At 49.8% G+C, this 19,746-nt stretch overlaps 1 protein-coding gene across 1 annotated transcript; it reads left to right on the top strand.

Annotated features, from left to right (window-relative positions):
• Positions 1 to 5,128: 5,128 nt before the first annotated feature.
• LOC122748359 (leukocyte immunoglobulin-like receptor subfamily A member 5) lies at positions 5,129 to 8,466 on the top strand. The gene is made up of 5 exons (XM_043994010.1): positions 5,129 to 5,222; positions 5,502 to 5,563; positions 5,688 to 5,784; positions 6,106 to 6,159; positions 8,014 to 8,466. The coding sequence occupies exons 1-5, from the start codon at positions 5,129 to 5,131 to the stop codon at positions 8,130 to 8,132; spliced, it is 426 nt and encodes a 141-aa protein (XP_043849945.1). The 3' UTR covers positions 8,133 to 8,466.
• The last annotated feature ends 11,280 nt before the right edge of the window (positions 8,467 to 19,746 follow it).

Raw genomic sequence — 19,746 nt, forward strand, 5'->3', positions numbered from 1 at the left:
ACACCAGGTGAAGACCACCTGGAACCACCCACCAGCAGACTGCTCAGACCCATCAGGACAGAGTTAATGCCCATCACCAGATTGCTCATGACAGATCTCTCCTACCCCAGCCCAACTCCAGGGGACCCCCATCCCCTCAGGCAATAAGGGACATTCTTACCTATGCCATCTGAACCCTATAAAAGGGCACCCCCAAGCTAGTCGAAGAAGAAAGCATTTTGTTTCTCCAAAACCTTCCTCCCAGCCAGTTTCTCTTGTACCTCAATAAACCTGTTCTTTTATTCCTAATTAGGACTTGCGGGAGAGTGTAATTCTTTACAGAGGAATTCTAAGGACTCACATGCTTTCTCCCCATATCACAAATTTTTCATGACCTCCACAGTTAAGTTTAAGATTTGTTCTACAGAATGTTGAATCAGAATAACTTCAACAGGTAATAATGTCTCACATTTCGCACATCTCTTCCAACATTTCTCATTTCCCTTTTCTGTCATATTAGCCAATCTAATGGATGTGCTGTGGGACCTCAGATTGTTTTTATTTGCTTTTCTCAAATCAACAATGATTTAGAGCATTTTTATATGACTATGGATAGCCCTAATTACTTTGTCTGCAAACAGCCTGTTCATATGCTTTCACGAGTTACCAACTGAGGAAGAATCTTATTTCTACAAATTTGATTCCATTCTCTGTATATTTGAGGAGTAAGGTCTTTATCAGAGAAACTGGCTGTAAGAAATTTTCTCAGTTGTCATTACTGTCTATTTCCTTCCATCCTTTTTTCACCTGTTTATTCTACTCCTCTCCTTTCAACCTGTTCGTTCTTAAAAGTATTTTGCTTCTGACTCTTACCTCTCCCAATCCTCCCTCTCTTACATTAGTTTCTCCCTCTTTTATCACCTTCCCCATCTACTTTCCTATATGGTAATAGTTTTCTCCACCCAACCAGTGTAGATGTTATTCCCTCTTTGAGCTAATTACACTGAGAGTGAGGTTCCCATGCTCCTTCCTTTACTTCCCCCTCTTCCCCTCTGCTGTAAAAGGTCTTTCCTGCCTTTTTCATTGGAGATGGGTGATGTCTTTAGGTTTAAAAAAAAAAAAAACTCTTCAAAAGGCTACAAGCCAAGACTGAAGTGGGGGAAGAGTTGATGCATGTTTTTTTTTTTCAGATGATGATGCACTCAATTCAGCCTCTGAGGCTCAGATCCAACGAAGAATGGATCGATTCTCTGCTGCTTGTGCTGATTTTGGCCTAACAATTACCACCAAGAAAACACAGGTGCTGCACCAGCTGTATGTGGAAGCCCTGGTTAGAGCAAATGGAGCAGTTTTGCACGCTTTGGATAAGGTCCCTTACCTTGGAAGTATACTTTCCAAGTTTGTACATATTGAAAACAAGGCTGATGCACACATTGCAGAGCTAGGTCAGGTTGGGAGAGGCTCTGAAGGAAAGTGAGGGAGAAAAGAGTTATTTAGACTGAGCAGCAAACAGAAGGCCCACAGAGTCATCGTGCTGACCTCATTGTTGTATGTCTCTGAAGCCTGGATTGTCTACCAGCCAGGCCAGGAAACAATCGCTTCCATGTGAATTGTCTTAGGAAGATTCTGAAGATCACCTGGCAGCATGAGTCACCAGAACCTGAGGTCCTCCCTTGAACTAAACTACCAAGCATTCAAACTCTACTAGAGATCCCAACTCCAATGGGCCAGCCTGTGAGATTTAAAATTGGATATTAGATCATAAATCTCTCCTCTTTAACCTTTTCCTTAATTTATCTCCCAGACTAGTAAATGGAAGAAGCTTCTGGTTTTCTAGATAGAGCTTTTATTGTATGGTAGTCACAAGGTGATGTTGATTAGAAGGCTAGGAAAGTAGAAACACAATACAAATTGTCTTAAGTCTAAGCTTAGTCTATATCCCATATAAAACTCACCAAAAGCCGAAGGCCACCTTTGGGGAGAGAGAGAGACCGTGTCAAGCGAGTGCTGTTAACTGGGAGCAGGGCCCAGTCGAACTCTCATCAGCATCAGCCTGTGCAGTGCAGTCAGGAGACCAGCAGAACAGGAAAAAAGTCCCACTTCCGTTCTCTCCTTGCCTTTTAAGCTCACACCCTCGCTACCAGGCAGTCCGATGTGCGCAGCAGGCGGACTGGTGTGCGTAGCTTATGCCGTTGGTCTCCTCCCCGAAAGGGTGGTCCTTCAAAAACTGGCGTTTTTCAGTTATCCTAACCCACTGTTAAAAACTTTCATTTTTTTTTACCACAGGCCACATGGTTTGAATGCCAAACTTGCCTAAAAAGCTCTTTTATGGAGACCTCACACAGGGCAAGCACTCACATGTGGTCAGAAAAGGCAATTCAGGTACACTCTCAAGGTGTCTCTGAAGGACTTTGGAAGAAGTCACCAATGGTGTGAGGGGAGGCGGACACTGGAAGAGGCCTCATGAAGGATCTGTATTTAATCTCTCATGTAAGTGATATAGTGGAAAAATGGGGTACGGGTTGGGGTTCTTGGGAATTCCTCTTTAAAGAATTACACCCTCTTGCACACAAAACTTAGTTAGAACAAGGTGATAGTTTATTTAGGAGCAAGGGAAGGGAAGGGTGGGGGGAGGGAAACCATGAAAGAAATCCTTAGACATTTCATGGGGAGATTTGGCATAAAGCACATGGCTCAGAGGTACCAAATCTCCTCGAACAGGAGACCGGAAGGTACTTTTATAGGGGACTGATGGGGGTGGCCCATCTGCCTGTGAAAAGTTCCTTTAGTGAGAGAGGACCATCCCCCACTGGTGGTAGCTGGGGGAATTGGGTGAGGAGTGGAGGACCATCCCCCACTGGTAGTGACTAGAGGAATTGGGTGAGGGGTGGCTACAGATCCCTCTTCAGGACACAAAGGCCGCAGCCACACCCAAACTTATCTCCCCAGGGTAAGGGAGACCAGAATGAAGGGTAGGAATCCCAAGCTAGCTCAGTCCGATTTGGTTCCTCTAGGCGTTATCTGTCCTCTGGTTTAGTTTCCCAAGGAGAAGATTCCTCGGTGTGCCCCAGAGAAATTCTGGGGTGCTTTGCACCCCATGACATAAGCCTCACAACAAACTGGATGGTAACTGCTATTGTGATGCTTATTTTACACCTGAGGAAACTGAGGCACACAGAGGTGAAGTGATTTATGCAGGGGCACACAGCCAGGTCTTTCCACTTCACCCCCAGCTGCTTATGAGAGTCCTCCATGGAAAGGTGGTGATTGAGCTGAGGGTACTAGGGAAGTGAGGAGAGAGAGCATTCCAGGGGTCACCTGGAATGGGGGGAGATGTGAGGGGAGATGTTGAAGGAGGGAAGGGAGGGTCCAACCTTTCGGCCCCACATCACTCTGCGTGCTTCATTTACATGGACTTCATGGGGAGGAGGAGGCAGAGCCAAGGCCAGAAGCTCCCAGGCTCCATCAGGAGACTGGACAGCGCCTATGGATAGGCCAGTAGGAGGTGATCACCCAAGGCAGGAAAGTGTACCAGAGGGTACATCCTGTGGCTTCCTAAAACCCTCTGGCCTGCAGAGAGGCTAGGCCCAGCAGGCAAGGGGGAGGGAATGGAGAGAGAGCACACCTAGTCATGGGAGGGAGCATGACAGGGGGCACTGCACTGGTCCAGTCTGGCAGAGGAAGCCAGAATTCAGACATGCCTGGAAATGACCCCAGGCTGGTGACAAGGGTGGGCTGTGAGGGAGCAGAGCCTGGACAAGTTGGCTCTCCCCTACTCCACACCAGCCTCTCTTGGTGGGCTGGGAGGAAAGCCAGGCTGGAGGGAGCTGGGGAAGGCCAGCACCCTCACCTGGCACTGATGCCTCAGCGCCCCCTCAGCCCTGCAGCTCCCTGCTGCCCACAGTGGCACCAGTTGGGGGCTGTGCAGAGGCCTGTGGAGGCTGGAATGGAGAGGTGTGTGGGGGAGAAACGTCCTGGAATCTTAGACGAGGGAAGGAACTAGAGACCACACATGCCCACTCCCGCTGCTTTGACTGGGGGGTGGGGGAAAGGGCCAGGTCAGGGACCTACAGTGACTGGGGCAGACCCTCCTCTCCCCTGGGGCTTCCTGATGCCCCAATGCCTGGGTCCCAGTGGGACCAACAGAGTTCCTTAGGAACAGTCAGTCCCCAGGCCCCTCCCTTGTCTGACTGGTAAATTGTAAAGAGGAAGGAGCTACTCAGCTAAGGGGTGGGGGGCAGTTAGGGAAGTCAGGGCTGGGCTTCTTTCATTCCCCAGGCTGGGCCACCAGCTTCCAGTCCAGCCCTGGCAGCCACCATGCCTCCCTGGCTCCCTGCCCTGCTGTGCCTTGGTAAGTCCTGGGGAGGGAGGACTCCATGTTCCTGGTGTGGGGCTGTCGGGGGGGGGGGAGCAGCCTTGGAGAGCCTCCCCTACTCCCCCTCCTCCATTTTACACTGAAGGAAATGAGCCCAGAGGGAGGAAGTGACTCCCCTGAGGTCTGTCAGAACTAGAACCCCAACCCAGGAGGTCCAGCAGCCCCTTCTGGATCCAGGCCCCTCCCCTAGGTCCTGTTATCTCAGGCTGCACCCTGCTCCTTCCCCACCTCCCATCCCCCACTCAGAGTTTTGGGGGGGAGGCTGAGGATTGTGGGCAGGGCTGATGGGGCCTCTCTGATAGGACTGTGTCTGAGTGAGAGGCTGGAGGCACAGGACTGTGAGTTCTCCCCTCCCCCAACCAGACCCCTCCCCATCCTCTCTCTCCCTCTGCCCCACTCTATCCCTCTCCCTCTCCCTCTCCCCCCTCACCTATCCCCTGTCTCAGTACTGACTGCATCCCTTGGGACACTCCCAGACTGGAGGGTCTGGGCTAACCTCCTGGGGTGACTCTGGGAGGGGGCTGGGGGTGAGAGGCAAGGACAACCCCAGGAAAGGGGGCCCTCTAGGACCCCGGGATCTGCTTCCTTCCAGATTCACTCCCCAAACCCTCCCTGTGGGCAAAGCCGGGCCAGGTGATACCTGTAGGGACACGTGTGACCATCTGGTGTCAGGGCCCTCCCAGGGCTAGACTTTACAGGCTGGAGAAGCAGGGAAGTGACTGGAATGCAGTGTCCTTCCCTAAGAGGAATAAGGCTTCTTTCCCTCTGGGGGAAATGGTAACAGCAGCTGCTGGTTTTTATGGATGTCGATACTGGTCCTCATCTGGCTGGTCAGAGCCCAGTGACCCCCTGGTGCTGATTGTGACAGGTGAGCCAGGGACCCCCCAGCCCCAGCCCCAGGGCTCCAGACACACACCCTCTCATCTGGGCCACAGGAGAGATGGGATTCTTACCTCAGAACCTCCCATGGGCAGCCACGAGGGGTCTTAGCCTTGGGGGGAGGGCCCTCCAAAGTTAATGGCCATCATTCCAAGGTGGGGGTCGGGGGTGGACCCTCCCATGGCACAGCTCTCCCTTTGAGCTCTGACCTAGGCACAGGTGCTCCCAGGGGTGCTCCCAGTCATACCAAGGTCTCTGTGTCCCCCAGGCCAGTATGCCAAGCCCATCCTCTCAGCCATGCCCAGCTCTGTGGTGGCCCCAGGGGAGACTGTGACCCTCCACTGTCAGTCTTCACATGGCCTGGATGGCTTTATGATGTCTAAGGACCAAGTAGACAAGGCGACCACTCTTTATGCAAAGACTCTGGCCAACTTCTCCATCCGGGATGTGACAGCTGCCCATGGGGGAACTTACCGATGTTACACTTTTGATAGTAGCATTCCCCTATGTGTGGTCAGCCCCCAGTGAGCCCCTGGTCCTCAGGGTCACAGGTGAGGCATCCCCAGCCTGGCCCCTTTCCCCATCCTCTTCCAAGGCCCCCTATATGGCCTTGGCCCCAGACTGGCAGCTCTGTGCCCAGCCCTGGGGAGCTGGGGATTGTGCCCCAAGACTCCTGGGGGGTCCTGGGCAGGAGACAGGGGAGAGGGTAGGATGTGTCCCTGCCCTGTTCTCACTCTTGCTCCCCCAGGAGATGATGGGGTGTCTGGTGGGACCAGGAAAGGGGGAGGTCATAGGGAGCCTCAGGAGGGACAAGCTGGACTGAAGGGGGAGGATGTGACAAATTAAGCTGTCTATCCTTTCCCCATTCTCAGACCCTCCTGAAGAACACAGCCTCCCAGGTACCTGGGAACCAGAGCCTCCAAGTTGTGAGTAACCACAGCTGAGATTCTGGGGTGGGGAGGGGACCCCAAAGGGGCAGGAGGAAGGGCCCCAGGAAAGGGACATGGGGAGGGAGAAGGGAGATCCTGGCCTCTAAGGATTAGGGAGGAGGTGTTTGGGTGAGATCCAGGGGGAAGGAAAGGAAGAGCTAACAGGGCTGATGAGAGGGGCAGCCTCAGGCCCTTGTCTTCCTCCCTCCATCCCCAGCCTCACCAACACGGCCTGCTGGAAACACAGCCCTTTTCTCCCTTGCATGAGACCTTCATGAAGTTGTCCTGAGGCATGATGGGCATCAGGTGGCACAATGTAGCTCCCCTAGCTCTGACCTAGGCACAGTGGGGAGAGGGTTTCCCGAGTCTGTTGGGCTCCTCTTGGAGTCCCACACCCTTTCCCGATCAGCTCCCAGTGCAGATTCTCCTGGTCCAGGAGGCTGCTGGGATAGGATGGGGAGTGCAGATCCTCCCATGTCCCACAGGGCCCAAGGTTCTCCTCCAATGGGGGTAAAGGGGAGAAGCTTTGCCCAACCTCCCCCCAGGGGATTCCTCTCAGAGCCTGGCCTGGACCACTCTCTCCTCTAGGCTGCCAGAACCCATCACTGGGGGCTCCTGCCTGGCTTGCTCCTCTGTAGAGGACCCTCAGGACATGGCCAGGTCACCTCCCCCCACACTAACACACCTCTTGGGCAGCATCACGGCACTTCAGCTAAGCCCATTCTGTGTCTCTGAGGCCCTGGGTGGATGGATTAGACTGACTCATTGATGGGGTGACGGAACAGAAGGGGTTGTCACCTGACTTAAGGAGGGACGTTATCCTTGGGGGGAGGATGGATGAACTCAAGCAGCCCCTTCCTTCCACTCCCTTTGCAGCCTGCTGACCCTTTAGCCTTTTCTTCTAGCTGCACTGGAATAATTCCTCACCCACCACCTCCATCTCCTACCTCCAGTCCTTTGTACCAGCTCTGTCCCTCGCCTGCAGTTCCTCACCCCTGAATTTCTTGGTTCCCTCAAAAACTCTCTCAGTCTCCCCTTCTGGGAGGACATTTTCCTCCCCCTGCTGCCCTCCACCCCCTCCTACCAGGGCCTGACCTCAGACCTTGGACATACCTGCCCATTTTCAGGTCCCCTCCCAAGTAGACTGGGAGCTCCCTGAGAGCAGGGACCCTTATGAACAGTGACCAGGAAACACTTGTTGGTGCCAATATTAATAGGAGGCAGCATATAGAGGAAGCCCTTTAAATGCTTTACAATTAGAGTCTCCTTGGATCCTCACAACCACCCTGGGAGGCAGGTGCTGTCATTAGCCCCATTTTCCAGAGGAGTAAACTGAGCCTGAGAGAGTGAAGGGAACATGTTTTAGGTCTCACAGAGAGGAAGTGTCTGAGGGGGATCTGAACTGGGTCTTCCTCACCTCAGGCTCCATGCTCTCTTCACTCCACCAAGCTGTTGCCAACATTGCAGGAGATGAAGAACAAGGGGGAGGGGAGGAAGGGAGGGCAAAGTGAAGTCCCAGGAAAGAGACCTGTGGCTGCCTCAGGGCCCTGGGGAGGAAGCACTGAAGGGGAGGGGAAGGGGCACAGGGAGTGGTATGGGGAGGGGGAGGGGGAGGGGGAGGCTGCCTCAGCCCCTCCCTCAGGCTTTTTTCCCTGGGCTCCAGCCCTCACCCCCAAACCAGGCTCCCGGCCAGGCAGTGACAAGATCCTCCCAGCCCAGGGCCAGGGTCTAGGCTGGGCTGGGTCTGAGAAGCCTGGAGCTGGGAGCAGAGGAATCTGAGCCTACACTGTTGGGGGCCTGAGAGCAGGGAGGTCTTGTCCCTCTGCCTGTGACAGTCTTTCCCCCTCCCAGATGCTGCTCCCCAGGATATCACTGTGGGCAACCTGGTTCGCCTCAGCCTGGCTGGGCTGGTCCTCATCATCCTGGGGGTCCTGCTGGCTGAAGCCTGGCTTAGCCAGAGGGGACAGTGAGGAAGAGATGCAGGATCGCAGGACAGAGGGAAGACACAGCTGGGGTTCACTGACTGTCAGCATCCCAAAGACTCATTGAGGCATCAGGTTCTGCCCAGCTCCAGACAGAGGGAGACCCCTGCCTTCCCAGGGACATTCTGCTGGCCCAAGCTGATAATGGCCAGCCCTTCCATCGGCCCCCCTCCCTCTTCACCACCACACTGCTGTGACCCCCTATGCTCACACTCCCCTCCCCACCTCAGGCCCTTCCCACACTCCCAGCAGGGATGATCATTGACATCATCTGTCAGTAATGAAAGAGGAAAAACTATTCCCCCAGAACACTGAAGCATCTCAGGAGTCACAGATACCTGAAGGCTTTGTCATTTCCTAAGTCAGTGGTCATTACTCTGTGTGTGTGTGTGTGTGTGTGTGAATGTCTGTGTACATGTATATGTATCTCTGTATGTGTGCACATGTGCATGTAGGTGTAACTAGAAAAGATGGGGGAGCATCCACCTGGGCCTCCCCCCACCTGCCTTTGGCAATCACAGTTCTGGGCCCTGTGAGCCCATCCTTACCTTCCCCAGACCCCCCCAGCTTTCTTCTCCCCAAATCCTCTCCCACACCCCAGGATAACCTTCCCCTGAGAGGTCAGGGTCCACACACACTTTGTGCTGTCAAGCTTTCCTCATCTCTCCTCCCTGAAGGTGTAGACCCTGCTTCCTTATGGGCACAAGGACAGGTTTGTTCCTTAGGGTGTCTGAGGTGACCACAGTCAGCCTTCCTTTGGGAATGTAAATGAATTGACATTGTTTCCTAGAACAAAACTCCTTAAACTGAGGTCATGTAACTGAATGTGGGGGCTGCACAATATTTGTCAATACTACAAGGTTATGTATACCTATTTTACATACATACACACCGGGGATTATGTAGAATTTTCTCTGGCTAAAAAGGGGTCACTAGTGGGAAAAGTTTAAGAAGCCCTGTGTTAGAGAACACATACCTGTATAGACACCTACACCTTGACGCTCTTTCTCCCAGGTAACAAGGCCCCCCGAACCAATCACCCCCCCCACCTCCCCCCTCCAGCTGTAACCTTCACTAAAAGTGTCCATAGTAAAGAGTCACTCCTTGGGGGAGGAGGGGGATTTTGCTGCATGTCTCTTACCTCTGTGAGGGGTGGGGGGAGTGAGTGAGAGGGGAGAAGAGAGACATCTCCTCTTCAGGGATCCACCTTCTGGAGAAAACCTGCACCTTTACAACCTCTGTTCAGGTCCCTGAAAGAAGACAAAGACTCAGAGAAGAAGCAGACAGGGGAGGACCTGGCAGACTCCATAGGGTCCCCATCCCTAGCTTGTCACCCTGGGGACTTTGGGGAATTTCTCTTTGGGAGAGACCTGGGACTCTTTCCTCTGATAGAGCTGAGCTCCCTCAGTCTCAGAAGGAGAAGGAACTCCTTCCCCCTGTTGTCTGCCATATATTCCTCTAGAGATGCTAAGTTTATAGCAAAACAGAACATCAGCCTGTGCCCTCCTTCCCAACCTTAATGCTTACACTTCCCCTCCTGGCTCCTTGCTGCTCTCTCTGCAGCCTGGCTTGGACCTCACCCCTAGACAGAAACTGTCCCCTCTAAAGTCACCAGTGATGCCTTCCCCCACACCTGTCACTGAGGATCCTAGTCTCCTCTTGGGTCTCCTTTTGCTCTGTATGGTCAGGACACTATTTTCTCCTGTCCTCTTCCTCAGGGCTCCTATACCCTGAGTGAGGGGAGGAGCACAGCCCTGTCCTGAGAGAGCTCATTGGGTGAGGGGAAAAAACACAGGGAGAAGGGAGGATGTGGGGTGGGAGGGAGGGGTCCTTTGAATCCTCAGGCTCCTTGTCCTGGATGTCCCTGGAGCCTGACCTTCCCTCTCTACCTTGGGGCCAGAGTCCTGAGGATCTGCTGCATCAGTGGGAGACAGTGTGGGGCAGAGGTGTGGGAGGGGACAGGGGCTCCTGAGGAAGGGAGAGAAGGGAGAGGACTTGGGGCTATATTTTTATTTTTTGTTATATTTGCCACTTTGATAGGTGTGAGGTTGTACCTCAGAGTTGTTTTAATTTGCATTATTCTGATCAATAGTGATTTAGAGTATTTTTTCATTTGACGACAGATATTTAAAATTTTTTTGTCTGAAAACTGCCCATTCATATCCTTTGACCATTTATCAATTGAGAAGTTACTTGCATTTTTATAAATTTGACCCCACTCTCTATATAATTGACTGTTTCCAGTTTTCTGCTTTCCTTATATTTTTGGTTACATTATTTTTCTTTGTGGAAAAACTTTTTAATTTTATATTATCAAAATTATCTGTTTTGTATTTTGTAATGCTCCTTATATCTTCTTTGGTCCTAAATTCTTCCCCTGTCCTTAAATCTGACAGATAGACTATTCCATACTCTCTTAATTTCCTTGTAGTATCACCCTTTCTGTGTAAATCCTGTACCCATTTTGACCTCATTTTATTATGTGGTATGAAATGTTAGTCTATACCTAGTTTCTGCCATACTGTTTTCTGGTTTTCCCAGCAGTTTTTGTCAAAAAATGAATTTTTGTTCCACAAACTTGGATCTTTGGGTTTATCATATGCCAGATTACTATAGTTATTTACTATTGTGAGACAATAACTATTAACAATGGCTTTCTTGGGGGGGGGCAGAGATCAGTTTCTCAGTGCTTTTTCCTTGCATTCCAAAAAGTCCAGAAACTTCAAGAAATCTTTTCTGGGACAGACCCAAGGGAAGAAAGGAAATTGACATAGACTCTTTTGTCTAGCAGAGTGAAGGACTGATGGGATCAAAGCACATGTAGATAATGGAGGGGAAGCAAGTGCTAGGGCCATGATGGCAGGTGAGAAAAGAGCCCTGGGGGATGCTTCATCTGGACATTGACCATTGCAGTCATTGGGGGTGGGCTGTGTGGGTTTTGCCCCCAAAGATTCTAGATGTCCACAAGGACCTGCCTAGATGTGGCTCAAAGGGAGCCAAAACAGGCACCTTCAGCATCTCCTCCCTTCCATTTGCCTTTTCCAAGGGAGATTATGATTCTTGCCAGGAGGGGAAGAAGGAGGTTGGGGCCAGAGGCTGCTCTGATCTCCTCAGGGAGATGGGGACTTGGGCTAGAGCCATATCTATGTGATCCATTAAACATTATTAGTCTAGAGGAAATGACTTCCAGATTCCAGCACTCCTGATCTCCATTCCTCAATGAGGAAGAAATGCCCCAAGCTCTCTTCCTGAGTCTTGATTCCCTTCCCACCAGATGCTAGTTACACAATGAACAGGCACAGTCAATAGCAAAGAAACCTATTTATCCAAGTTTATAGCAAAACAGAGCTCAGAGAAGGCATCTACAGAGGAATATATGGCAGACAACAGGGGGAAGGAGTTCCTTCTCCTTCTGAGACTGAGGGAGCTCAGCTCTATCAGAGGAAAGAGTCCCAGGTCTCTCCCAAAGAGAAATTCCCCAAAGTCCCCAGGGTGACAAGCTAGGGATGGGGACCCTATGGAGTCTGCTAGGTCCTCCCCTGTCTGCTTCTTCTCTGAGTCTTTGTCTTCTTTCAGGGACCTGAACAGAGGTTGTAAAGGTGCAGGTTTTCTCCAGAAGGTGGATCCCTGAAGAGGAGATGTCTCTCTTCTCCCCTCTCACTCACTCCCCCCACCCCTCACAGAGGTAAGAGACATGCAGCAAAATCCCCCTCCTCCCCCAAGGAGTGACTCTTTACTATGGACACTTTTAGTGAAGGTTACAGCTGGAGGGGGGAGGTGGGGGGGGTGATTGGTTCGGGGGGCCTTGTTACCTGGGAGAAAGAGCGTCGAGGTGTAGGTGTCTATACAGGTATGTGTTCTCTAACACAGGGCTTCTTAAACTTTTCCCACTAGTGACCCCTTTTTAGCCAGAGAAAATTCTACATAATCCCCGGTGTGTATGTATGTAAAATAGGTATACATAACCTTGTAGTATTGACAAATATTGTGCAGCCCCCACATTCAGTTACATGACCTCAGTTTAAGGAGTTTTGATCTAGGAAACAATGTCAATTCATTTACATTCCCAAAGGAAGGCTGACTGTGGTCACCTCAGACACCCTAAGGAACAAATGTGGGGAAAGGATAGACAGCTTAATTTGTCATGTCCTCCCCCCACAGTCCAGCTTGTACCTCCTGAGGCTCCCTGTGACCTCCCCCTTTCCTGGTCCCACCAGACACCCCATCTTCTCCTGGGGGAGCAAGAGTAAGAGCAGGTCAGGGACACATCCTACCCTCTCCCCTGTCTCCTGCCCAGGACCCCCCAGGAGTCTTGGGGCACAATCCCCAGCTCCCCAGGGCTGGGCACAGAGCTGCCAGTCTGGGGCCAAGGCCATCTAGGGGGCCTTGGAAGAGGATGGGGAAAGGGGCCAGGCTGGGGATGCCTCACCTGTGACCCTGAGGACCAGGGGCTCACTGGGGGCTGACCACACATAGGGGAAGCTACTATCAAAAGTGTAACATCGGTAAGTTCCCCCATGGGCAGCTGTCACATCCCGGATGGTGTTAAGGGCTAAAATTCTAGCTAGTCTGTCTAAAATATCTAATGAGTGGTCGCCAATAAATTATAAGCTTTAGCAAGAGTTAGACTTTTAAGCATTTATTAAGGAGAATAAGAATTTGGTAAAGAGAGAGAGAAAGGCCTAGATTCCTATCTATTAAAGGGAGAGCACATTTCTAGCTCCCTTCTCTGCCAGAGTCCAGAGGAAAGAGAGCGAGACCGAGCGCCAGTCTCTTCCTTCCTCCTCCCACTAGCCCACGTCACTTCCTCACACCAAAGAAAAGACTCCTGGTCTTGCCCTCAAAGACCTTCGCTTCATGGGCGGAACTCTTCTACAGTAAGTCTCCAGCAGGTGGCATCATTCCAATCGTTACAATGGAGAAGTTGGCCAGAGTCCTTTCATAAAGAGTGGTCGCCTTGTCTACTTGGTCCTTAGACATCATGAAACCATTCAGGCCATGTGAAGATTGACAGTGGAGGGTCACAGTCTCCCCTGGGGCCACCACAGAGCTGGGCATGGCTGAGAGGATGGGCTTGGCATACCGGCCTGGGGGACACAGAGACCCTGGTGTGACTGGGAGCACCCCTGCTCTGTGCCTAGGTCAGAGCTCAAAGGGAGAGCTGTGCCATGGGAGGGTCCACCCCCGACCCCCACCTTGGAATGATGGCCATGAGCCTTGGAAGGGTCCCTCCCCCCAAGGCTGAGACCCCTCATGGCTGCCTATGGGAGGTTCTGAGGTGAGAATCCCATCTCTCCTGTGGCCCAGATGAGAGGGTTTGTGTCTGTAGCCCTGGGACTGGGGGGTCCCTGGCTCACCTGTCACAATCAGCATCAGGGGGTCACTGGGCTCTGACCAGCCAGATGAGGCCCAGTATCGACAGCGGTAAAGACCAGCATGTGCTAATGAACTCCCTAAGAAAAAATCCCCAGGGCCAGATGGGTTTACGGGTGAATTTTACCAAACATTTAAAGAACAATTAATTCCAATATTATACAAATTATTTGGAAAAATAGGTGAAGAAGGAGTTCTACCAAATTCGTTTTATGACACAAATATGGTGGTGATACCAAAACCAGGCAAAGCAAAAACAGAGAAAGAAAATTATAGACCAATTTCCCTAATGAATATTGATGCTAAAATCTTAAATAAGATATTAGCAAGGAGATTACAGCAAGTGATCACCAGGATAATACACTATGACCAGGTGGGATTTATACCAGGAATGCAGGGCTGGTTCAACATTAGGAAAACTATTAACATAATCAACCACATTAATAAGAAAACCAACCAAAATCATATGATTATCTCAATAGATGCAGAGAAAGCTTTTGACAAAGTACAGCACCCATTCCTAATAAAAACACTAGAGAGTTTAGGAATAGGAGGAGCTTTCCTTAGAATAATAAACAGTATCTACCTAAAGCCATCAGCAAGTATTATATGCAATGGAGATAAATTAGAGGCCTTCCCAATAAGATCAGGGGTGAAACAGGGATGTCCATTATCACCCCTATTATTTAATATTGTTCTAGAAATGTTAGCTTTAGCAATCAGAGAAGAGAAAGGAATTAAAGGAATTAGAATAGGCAAGGAGGAAACAAAACTATCACTCTTTGCAGATGATATGATGGTATACTTAAGGAATCCTCGAGAATCAAGTCAAAAATTACTTGAAACAATTAACAACTTTAGCAAAGTAGCAGGATATAAAATAAATCCACATAAATCATCAGCATTTCTATACATGACCAACAAAGTCCAGCAGCAAGAGATAGAAAGAGAAATTCCATTTAAAGTAACGGTAGATAATATAAAATACTTGGGAGTCTACTTGCCAAGACAAACCCAGGAACTCTATGAACACAACTACCAAACACTCTTCACACAAATCAAATCAGATCTAAATAATTGGAAAGATATCAATTGCTCATGGATAGGCAGAGCTAATATAGTAAAAATGACAATTCTACCTAAATTAATTTACTTATTCAGTGCCATACCAATCAGACTACCTAAAAATTATTTTATACAGATAGAAAAAATAATAACAAAATTCATCTGGAAAAACAAAAAATCAAGACTATCCAGGGAAATAATGAAAAAAAATTCACAGGAAGGTGGGTTAGCGGTACCAAACCTGGAGCTTTACTATAAAGCGGCAGTCATCAAAACTATCTGGTACTGGCTAAAAAATAGAGTGGTAGATCAATGGAATAGGCTAGGCTCAGGAAATGCAGTAGTAAATGACACTAGTAATGTAGTGTTTGATAAACCCAAAGACTCCAGCTTCTGGGATAGGAACTCAGTATTTGACAAAAACTGCTGGGAAAACTGGAAGATAGTATGGCAGAAATTAGGCATAGACCAACATCTTACACCTTATACTAAAATAAGGTCAAAATGGATACACGATTTAGACATAAGAGGTGATACCATAGGTAAATTAGGAGAGAAAGGAATAGTGTACCTATCAGATCTTTGGCAAGGAAAACAGTTTTTGACCAAACAAGAGATAGAGTATATTATAAAATGCAAAATGGATGATTTTGATTATATTAAATTAAAAAATTTTTGTACAAACAGAAGCAATGCATCCAAAATTGGAAGGGAGGCAGAAAGCTGGGAAACAATTTTTGAGGCCAGTGCTTCTGATAAAGGCCTCATCTCTAAAATATATAGGGAATTAAATCAAATTTATAAGAATCCAAGTCATTCTCCAATTGAGAAATGGTCAAAGGATATGAACAGGCAGTTTTCTGATGAAGAAACCAAAGCTATCTATTCCCATATGAAAAAATGCTCTAAATCTCTAATGATTAGAGAGATGCAAATTAAAACAACTCTGAGGTACCACCTGACACCTATCAGATTGGCTAAAATGACAAAAAAGGAAGATAATAAATGTTGGAGAGGCTGTGGGAAAATTGGAACACTAATGCATTGTTGGTGGAGCTGTGAGCTGATCCAACCATTCTGGAGAGCAATTTGGAATTATGCCCAAAGGGCGATAAAGCTGTGCATACCCTTTGACCCAGCAATCCCACTTTTAGGTCTTTTGCCCAAAGAAATCATGGAAGGGGGAAGGGGACCCACATGTACAAAAATATTTATAGCTGCTCTTTACGTGGTAGCAAGGAATTGGAAGTTGAGAGGGTGCCTATCAATTGGGGAATGGCTGGACAAGTTGTGGTATATGAATACAATGGAATACTATTGTGCTGTAAGAAATGATGAGCAGGAAGAGTTCAGAGAAACCTGGAGGGTCTTACGTGAGCTGATGATGAGTGAGATGAGCAGAACCAGAAGAACATTGTACACAGTATCATCAACATTGAGTGTTGACCTACTGTGATGGACTATATTCTTCTCACCAATGCAATGGTACAGAAGAGTTCCAGGGAACTCATGATAGAAGAGGATCTCCAACAACAAGAAAAAAAAAGAAAGAAAGAACTGTGGAGTATAGATGCTGATTGAACCATATTATTTCTTTTGTTTTGGGTGCTATTGTTTTTTTTTTTTTCTATTTTGAGGTTTTGCATCACTGCTCTGATTCTTTCTCTTGTAACAGGATTAATGCAGAAATAGGATTAATGTTATTATGTGTATATATATATGTGTGTGTGTGTGTGTATATATATCTATATGTATATGTATAGAGATATATAGATATAACCTATATCAGATTACCTGCTGTCTAGGGGAGGGGGGGAGGGAGGGGAGGGAGGGAGAAAAATCTGAAATTGTAAAGCTTGTATAAACAAAAGTTGAGAACTATCTTTACATGTAACGGAAAAAATAAAATACCTCATACATTAAAAAAAAAAAAAAAGACCAGCATGTGCTAGTACTATTTCCCCCAGAGGGAAAGAAGCCTTATTCCCCTGAGGGAAGGGCACTGCATTCCAGTAATTTCCCTGCTTCTCCAGCCTGTAACCTCTAGCCCAGGGCAGGCCCTGACACCAGATGGTCACACGTGTCCCTACAGGTATCACCTGGCCCGGCTTTGCCCACAGGGAGGGTTTGGGGAGTGAATCTGGAAGGAAGCAGATCCCGGGGTCCTAGAGGGCCCCCTTTCCTGGGGTTGTTCTTGCCTCTCACCCCAGCCCCCTCCCAGAGTCACCCCAGGAGGTTAGCCCAGACCCTCCAGTCTGGGAGTGTCCCAGGGGGTGCTGTCAGTACTGAGACAGGGGACAGGTGAGGATGGACAGGGAGAGGGAGAGGGATAGAGGGGGGCAGAGGGAGAGAGAGGATGGGTAGTGGTCTGGTTGGGGGAGGGGAGAACTCACAGTCCTGTGCCTCCAGCCTCTCACTCAGACACAGTCCTGTCAGAGAGGCCCCCATCAGCCCTGCCCACAATCCTCAGCCTCCCCCCCAAAGCTCTGGGTGGGGGATGGGAGGTGGGGGAGGAGCAGGGTGCAGCCTGAGATAACAGGACCTGGGGGAGGGGCCTGGATCTAGAAGGGGTTGCTGGACCTCCTGGTTTGGGGTTCTAGCTCTGACAGACCTCAGGGGAGTCACTTCCTCCCTCTGGGCTCATTTCCTTCAGTGTAAAATGGGGGAGGGGGAGTAGGGGAGGCTCTCCAAGGCTGCTCCCCCCCCCCGACAGCCCCACACCAGGAACATGGAGTCCTCCCTCCCCAGGACTTACCAAGGCACAGCAGGGCAGGGAGCCAGGAAGACAGGGTGGCCGCCAGGGCTGGACTGGAAGCTGGTGGCCCAGCCTGGGGAATGAAAGAAACCCAGCCCTGAGTCCCATAACACCCCACCTCAGCCCTGAGCTGAGTAGCTCCTTCCTCTTTACAATTTACCAGTCAGACAAGGGAGGGGCCTGGGGACTGACTGTTCCTAAGGGACTCTGCTGGTCCCCCTGGCATTGGGGCATCAGGAAGCCCCAATGGAGAGGAGGGTCTGCCCCAGTCACTGTAGGTCCCTGACCTGGCCCTTTCCCCCAACCCCCAGTCAAAGCAGCGGGAGTGGGCATGTGTGGTCTCTAGTTCCTTCCCTCGTCTAGGATTCCAGGACGTTTCTCCCACACACACCTCTCCATTCCAGCCTCCACAGGCCTCTGCACAGCCCCCAACTGGTGCCACTGTGGGCAGCAGGGAGCTGCAGGGCTGAGGGGGCGCTGAGGCATCAGTGCCAGGTGAGGGTGCTGGCCTTCCCCAGCTCCCTCCAGCCTGGCTTTCCTCCCAGCCCACCAAGAGAGGCTGGTGTGGAGTAGGGGAGAGCCAGCTTGTCCAGGCTCTGCTCCCTCGCAGCCCGCCCTTGTCACCAGCCTGGGGTCATTTCTAGGCATGTCTGAATTCCAGCTTCCTGTGTCAGGCTGGTCCAGTGCAGTGCCCCCTCTCATGCTCCCTCCCATGACTAGGTGTGCTCTCTCTCCATTCCCTCCCCCTTGCCTGCTGGGCCTAGCCTCTCTGCAGGCCAGAGGGTTTTAGGAAGCCACAGGATGTGCCCTCTGGTACACGTTCTTGCTTGGGTGGTCACCTCCGACTGGCCTGTCTATAGGCGCTGTCCAGTCTCCTGATGGAGCCTGGGAGCTTCTGGCCTTGGCTCTGCCTCCTCCTCCCCATGAAGTCCATTTAAAAGAAGTGCACAGAGTGATGTGGGGAGGGAAGGTTGGACCCTCCCTTCCCTCCTTCAACATCTCCCCTCACATCTTCCCCCATTCCAGGTGACCCCTGGAATGCTCTCTCTCCTCACTTCCCTAGTATCCTCAGCTCAATCACTACCTTTCTATGGAAGACTCTCATAAGCAGCTGGGGGTGAAGTGGAAAGACCTGGCTGTGTGCCCCTGCATAAGTCCCTTCACCTCTGTGTGCCTCAGTTTTCTCTGGTGTAAAATGAGCATCACAATAGCTGGTACCATCCAGGGTTGTTGTGAGGCTCAAATAAGAGAGTAATGAAGATGCTTCATGAAGCCTCTTCCAGTGTCCACCTCCCCTCACGCCATTGGTAATTTCTTCCAAAGTCCTTCAGAGACACCTTGAGAGTGTCCTTGGATTGCTTTTTCTGACCATATGTGATTGCTTGTTCTGGGTGAGGTCTCCATAAAATAGCTTTTTAGGCAAGTTTGGCATTCAAACAGTGTGGCCAGCTCATTGGAGTTGGACTCTCTGCAGTAGAGTTTGAATGTTTGGTAGTTTAGTTCAAGGGAGGACCTCAGGTTCTGGTGACTCATGCTGCCAGGTGATCTTCAGAATCTTCCTAAGACAATTCACATGGAAGCGATTGTTTCCTGGCCTGGCTGGTAGACAATCCAGGCTTCAGAGACATACAACAATGAGGTCAGCACAATGGCTCTGTGGACTTTCTGTTTGCTACTCAGTCTAATAACTCTTTTCTCCCTCACTTTCCTTCAGAGCCTCCCCCAACCTGACCCAGCTCTGCAATGTGTGCATCAGCCTTGTTTTCAATATGTACAAACTTGTATACTGCCAAGGTAAGGGACCTTATCCAAAGCATGCAAAACTGCTCCATTTGCTCTAACCAGGGCTTCCACATACAGCTGGTGCAGCACCTGTGTTTCCTTGGTGGTAATTGTTAGGCCAAAATCAGCACAAGCATCAGAGTATCGATCCATTCTTTGTTGGATCTGAGCCTCAGAGGCTGCATTGAGTGCACCGTCTTCTAAAAAAAAAAAACCAAACCATGCATCGCCTCTACCCCACTTCAGTCTTGGCTTGTAGCCTTTTGAAGAGATTTTTTTTTAAACCTAAAGACATCACCCATCTCCAATAAAAGAGGCAGGAAAGAACTTTTACAGCAGAGGGGAAGAGGGGGAAGTAAAGGAAGGAGCATGGGAACCTCACTCTCAGTGTAATTAGCTCAAAGAGGGAATAACATCTACACTGGTTGGGTGGAGAAATCTATTACTGTACAGGAAAGTAGATGGGGAAGGTGATAAAAGAAGGAGGGACTAATATAAGAGAGGGAGGATTGGGAGAGGTAAGAGTCAGAAGCAAAATACTTTTAAGAACGAACAGGTTGAAAGGAGAGGAGTAGAATAAACAGGTGAAAAAAGGATGGAAGGAAATAGACAGTAATGACAACTGAG

This window comes from Dromiciops gliroides, chromosome 3 (assembly GCF_019393635.1).
Source record: "Dromiciops gliroides isolate mDroGli1 chromosome 3, mDroGli1.pri, whole genome shotgun sequence".
In the NCBI taxonomy this organism is placed as follows: domain Eukaryota; kingdom Metazoa; phylum Chordata; class Mammalia; order Microbiotheria; family Microbiotheriidae; genus Dromiciops; species Dromiciops gliroides.

Bases quoted from the DNA above. Each gene is read 5' to 3' on its own strand.
- LOC122748359 (XM_043994010.1), top strand. From the start codon at position 5,129: ATGGTAACAGCAGCTGCTGGTTTTTATGGATGTCGATACTGGTCCTCA. The intron at 5,223-5,501 runs GTGAGCCAGGGA...TGTGTCCCCCAG, and splicing joins CCTGGTGCTGATTGTGACAG to GCCAGTATGCCAAGCCCATC. The intron at 5,564-5,687 runs GTGACCCTCCAC...GGGATGTGACAG, and splicing joins TGGTGGCCCCAGGGGAGACT to CTGCCCATGGGGGAACTTAC.